A 5,502-nucleotide genomic window follows, 5' to 3' on the forward strand; every position below is an offset into this window, starting at 1 on the left:
TAAAGAATTTGTTTTATCATTAAAATTTAAAGTACTTAATCTATAATGCTTATGTACATTTTACTCACAAAAGTAGTTTTTACTAAATTACTAAAAAACTAGAAGAGGTAACTGATTGTGGTATTTCCATTATTATTATTAGGGTGAACTGAAGCATCCTACCAATTTTCAATATTGTAGCTCTATTATTTCGCGCCTCTGATTTTTCCGAAAAACGCGGATTCTGGAGTCAATTTTAGTTTTATGGTTTTGGAAACCAGCACCACTCATTAATGACTTCTTACTGCACCTTCTCACCAAATTTTGGCTTCCTAGCGTCATTATTTAGCGCCTCCTATTTTTCTTTCAAAACGTGAATTTTACGTAAACTACTAATTTTATAACATTAAGATTTGTTACCTGAAACATTATTACATAGAACTATACTTTAACAAAGTTTTACACACAAATCTTAATTTTTACTTTTATGTTAAATGTGGTGCAATACTATATGCAGGCGCGTTACGATGACGTGACGCTACTAGCAGTGAACTAGGGTAAGTCCCGTGCACTCGCTCGCCTCTGTATCTTATACATGATACAGCGCTTGCTTTGCTTCATCACCCCCTTTTTAATTTTCGTGAAAATCTATTTTTGAACAAAATTAAATTTCTAAAAGAACAAACAAGCGACGGATTACTTTAGTATACCTCTTTCAACTTAAGTTGCTTCTTCTTAGGAAATTCCTTATTACTTCATACACAAAATAACCATACTCATATACACATAGAAAACCTAGTACAGAAGACATTCACAAATTATTTACATACATTTACATGGAAATATAAATTTTTCAATGGTTACAAAATAGTTATTTTTTTTTTCTTTAAAATCAGTCTCTTCCTGAAAAAGAAAATACACACGACTTTTATCACTGCAACGCACTCACATTTTTCTTTTACTATAATACTCGGCACTGTGGTGGGTGTCCTATTGTAACACTCATTTAATTTCACTGATTGACAAAATTGTGGGAGGAAATTATATTCACTGTGGTTTGCGTCTCTACTTCCAATCTCCCTACCGCTTGTTGTCAGTCATTCATGCAGCCTGCATGTCCCTGAGAAACAGACAATACAGTCTAAGTTTCTGTTTTCAACTTATATCTAAGGTAGGACAAAGTACATTTTATAGTTTATATTCTGGCACTATTTTACTAATTGTGAAGTTGTCAGAAAGACATTTAGCACTAAGTCGTATCTGATACAATAGCTCCTACTTTCTTCTTTCATAAATAATCTTTTAGGTTCCTAAATAGTGAAAATTCTTTTAGCAAATTAATATATTAAGATCTTGCTTCAACTTAGAAAATTGAGTAACCTTTTAGTTCTAATGTACTCTGGCTTAATTATCGTATGGATTAGTTCATCAAAGAAGTCATTTGCTGACCAGCACTTTGCTTTATTGTATGAATTACTAAAGAAATTAGTTATTTTCAGTATACCGATTCCAAATTTCTGCATTTTCCAATATTTGTGTGTTTCTGTTGTCTGTTTAACTATTTATTTGCCTCAAGCAAGATTTAGCGTTTTTCACCATTTCACGAGACGTGAGGGAATTATTCTTTAATCCTACATCATTTACTTCAATTTACTTACTTCACTTCTTCACCTTATTCATTTTCTCCCTTTTCTTCCAGATTCAAAATACTTCATTTCTCCACTTCTTTCTCCCTTTTCCTTTTGTCAGCCTATTGACGTCCTGTTTCTATATATTTGGTGCGATCCTCACACCACTTCCACACATCTCCATTTATTTAATTCTAAAACGCCATTGCTTGCCTCTATGAGCATTACCTTCTTACGCTGTTTTCCTTCAGACAACCTTATTTCTAGCAACATACTACCTTCTGCATAATCTCATGGATTATTCATATTCATACCGTACTTCGTATACTGCAAAGTGTCTCTCTTAGTTGTAGTTTCTAACCCTTTACAATTACATGAAATATTTTAATTTATTTATTTTAGCCATGTTTGCCTCTTATTGGTACTCAGACTTTTGTTTTGCCATTCACTAGGTAGATCCTTACTAAGAATACTTAAAACCTAATAGCATATATACAACATGAAGACATATGTGATTCTTACCTGTTATGATAGACCAGAAGAAGGGAATGAAACTTGAAAAGGAAATAAAGTTTCACCCAGCTGGGACTGCACGGTACGCCAAACCGTGTATCCGCCAAAGAGTGGCAGACTCCCTACAGTAATTAATTACTGTTAATTTTAAATTCCTTTAGATCCACAATATTTCTTAGACCTAGTTCTCTCTTACTCTTTGGATATTCCAAACGATAGGCATTTGCATGAGGTTTACTTACTATTCTAAATGGTCCATGATATACATGCATAAACTTTTTAGTTTCTGCAGAAATTTTCTTTATTACTCTAATAGGCAGTTCCCAAGTTTCATTACTACCGCCTATATGACTTCCTATAAAAGACTCTCTTATCACTTTAGAGTCAGGTAAAGTTAAAATTAAGTTGTTCTGATCAAAATTGATCTTTCCCTGGTACTTTGATAAGAAATCAGTACCAATCAACATATCAACACTTAAGCCTAGCACAATCAAACAAGGATGATCTATTACTACGTCATTTATACCAATGGGTATCAAAGCTTCGTGTTGAACTGGTCTAGAGACTTTTCCAGTAGCACCTATAATCTTTAAGCCACTTACTTTCATAACTGTTAACTTCTCTTTATTGGGTATGGTGTCAAAAAATGTTTGTGATAAAGCACTTGCTTCACTGCCACTGTCAAGCAGACAACGCACAGTGACTCCTGATATGTTTACTTTGATAACAGGGTGAGTTATTTTACATTGAACAGGTTGCTCACACACCTCGTCTAATAAATCTCGTTCTATGTTCTTCCAGCTAAAGTAATTCTGATCAGTTGCAATTACATTTACATTTACATCCTGGGGCTCATCATGCTCTATAATCTTAGCTGCTTTCTCTAATCTGTCCACTAACTTTAAATCGAAGCATCTGACGACTTTTTCTACTTTTGTTTGCTGCACATCAGCCAAACTATCCTCTACCTCTGAGCAACTGCGTCCCTGCGCAATATTGCTGTTCATAAGAATGTCGTCACCTTCAACCATTTGTGGCACGTTTACACAGCTACTAGATTCTTTCACCTCGTTACTATTTCTACCCCCTTCATTCATCATTTCCTCCTCTCTAAAGTTTTGCAGTACTGATTCTACTTCTGCTACTTCTACTTCAGCTTTTAGATTGCCATTTTCATCGAAGATGTAAGCTTTTACTTCATCATTATTCCCATCAGACTCAAACCCATTATCTATTTCTTCCCCATTATCTACCTTGAGTTCCTGTTCTTCCTTGACCCATTTTTCTAGTGTATCCAAAATACTATCCACTATTTTGTGAGAGTGGCTTAACACATCACTGGTATTATCTGTATTTATTTCGTCATCCATGTTGTCTGTCTGTGTATGTTGGCTGATTGTCTGTGTTTCCGTTACTGGCTGTGTTACTGTTACCGCCTGGTGAGCGCCAGTTTCCTCATAGACGGGATTTAGTTTCCCACACGCGGCCTGTTGTGTTCATCTGTGACACCACTAGATATAGTAGCATCATGACTCCCTTCTTGTCTTAATGGCATAGTATTTACTTCTCCACTTTCGTCATAGTAGTTGTTACGAAAGCGTGGTGAGTATCTACCCCCTCTTCCTCTGCCACGGCTTTGGTTTCGATAGTTTGTTTTGGTGTGCCTAACTTCCATATTTCTAACGTTCACGTTTCCATTATTTTGTACGTGATTGTTAGAAGATTTGTTATTCTGCTGCACCTGCTCCTCAGCAGCAGCTACTCTTTCCACTCTTTCCAGATATTCAATAAATTTGTCTATATTATCTCTAGGGGCGGAAATGATCCTCTTCTGCCAGTACCACGGCAGCTTACCTTCTAAACCCATAATGATCATATCTGGCTTCATCTTTTCTGTCAAATGTGACAGTCTTGAAACCCACTTCCTAGCGAAATCCTTTACTGATTCACGCCCTGGGAAAAACTTCTTACCACTCCAGAATTCCCTTAACACATCATTTTGTTTGTTATGTGACCAGTATTCGTTGAGAAATGCAGACTTAAATTCAGATAAAGTTTTACATTTGATCATTACATCCGCTGACCATCGCAAAGCATCACCTGACAAATGACTTCTTACAAATGAAATTTTTTCTCTTTCTGACCAAGTGTTGGGGAGAACATCCTCAAAGTCATTCCAAAATTCAAGAGGGTGAATGTACTTATCAGGATCAAAGCGCAAAAACTGTCGACACCCTATAAAAGCGGCGTCAACTGAAGTCACATGCTGTACAGTAGAATGACTAGAATTAACAGAGGTTACTCTATTTTCTAGGTTAGCAATGTTAGTATTTAATTCCTCTACTTGTGACTCTACTGCTTCTATCCTGGCAGAACATCTTTGTTCCACTGCACCACGAATTTCGGTACAGGTTTCTTTTACTTTCTCAATGTTTTTCTGACAAGTATCTACTTTAATTTGTACCTCTTTAACTTTGTCAGAGCAAAGTTTGGACTCCTTGCTCAATCTTTCGGACAACCTCACTTCCAAAAGTTCATCTGCCTCTTGATAATTTTTTTGAATTTGATCTATTTCACATTTGAAAGTATTATGCATTTTAGTTAACTGTTGCCCTACTTTTACTTGAATGTCATGATGAATAGCATCTATCTTATAATTCAAACTATTCCATTTTGATTGCAGTTCTTCTTTTAGTTCTTTATTACTATCCTCAATTTTAGCCTCAGTTTTATTTTGGTTTGATTCGAGTTTGGCAAACAGTATTTGCATCCAATCCGGAGCTTCTACCTTGATACTTTGTATCTCTTGACTTGACTGAGCTGGAGATATATTGAGCTCAGTTTCACTACCTGACAAAGTTAGCAACTCTACTGGCTCCCTTTTGACTTCTATTTCACTTATTGATTGCATCCCTGCACTCTCATTTAAATTAAAGTCATAATTTACTGGTGACAAATTACGTTCTAGTTCAATATTTGAGGGATTAATGGAACCATCCTCATTAAACTCAATTCCTGATCCTGAGGATTCTTGGTCAGAGACCGGTTCCCTTCTGAAATGTACACTACTTTCCATATCTTTTAGTTTGTTAGCAGCAGTTAATAAATATTTTAAAAGTCTTTGACTTAACTTAAATGCTTGATTTCGACGAATGATGTCGTCGCGATGTACCAGCAATCGTGATGCGACGCGTCGCGACGTATTGAAGGCAGCAGCAGCATGCTGTAGCGTCGAGTACCGCCACAGGAATCGCCTACTGCAATAGCTCCAGGGGGGGGGGGGGGGGGGGCAGCAAGGCACCGTTGACCGCTCGGCGCAGCCGGCAGCTGTCTCGCAGATCAGCGCAGCTCCGCGATGACGCACCGTCTTCCTTTAGTCTCA

The 5,502-nt window shown here is 36.7% G+C and overlaps 1 protein-coding gene across 1 annotated transcript; it reads right to left on the bottom strand.

The window, feature by feature from the left end:
* Window positions 1-1,667: 1,667 nt before the first annotated feature.
* On the bottom strand, window positions 1,668-3,481 carry LOC126267174 (uncharacterized). The gene is made up of 2 exons (XM_049972135.1): window positions 2,473-3,481; window positions 1,668-2,250 (listed from the first exon to the last, which is right to left on the bottom strand). Exons 1-2 carry the CDS (start codon window positions 3,218-3,220, stop codon window positions 2,243-2,245), a joined length of 756 nt encoding a protein of 251 aa, XP_049828092.1. The 5' UTR covers window positions 3,221-3,481; the 3' UTR covers window positions 1,668-2,242.
* Between the last annotated feature and the right edge of the window lie 2,021 nt (window positions 3,482-5,502).

This window comes from Schistocerca gregaria, chromosome 4 (assembly GCF_023897955.1).
Source record: "Schistocerca gregaria isolate iqSchGreg1 chromosome 4, iqSchGreg1.2, whole genome shotgun sequence".
Lineage (NCBI taxonomy): Eukaryota > Metazoa > Arthropoda > Insecta > Orthoptera > Acrididae > Schistocerca > Schistocerca gregaria.

Bases quoted from the DNA above. Each gene is read 5' to 3' on its own strand.
- LOC126267174 (XM_049972135.1), bottom strand. From the start codon at position 3,220: ATGATGAATGAAGGGGGTAGAAATAGTAACGAGGTGAAAGAATCTAGT.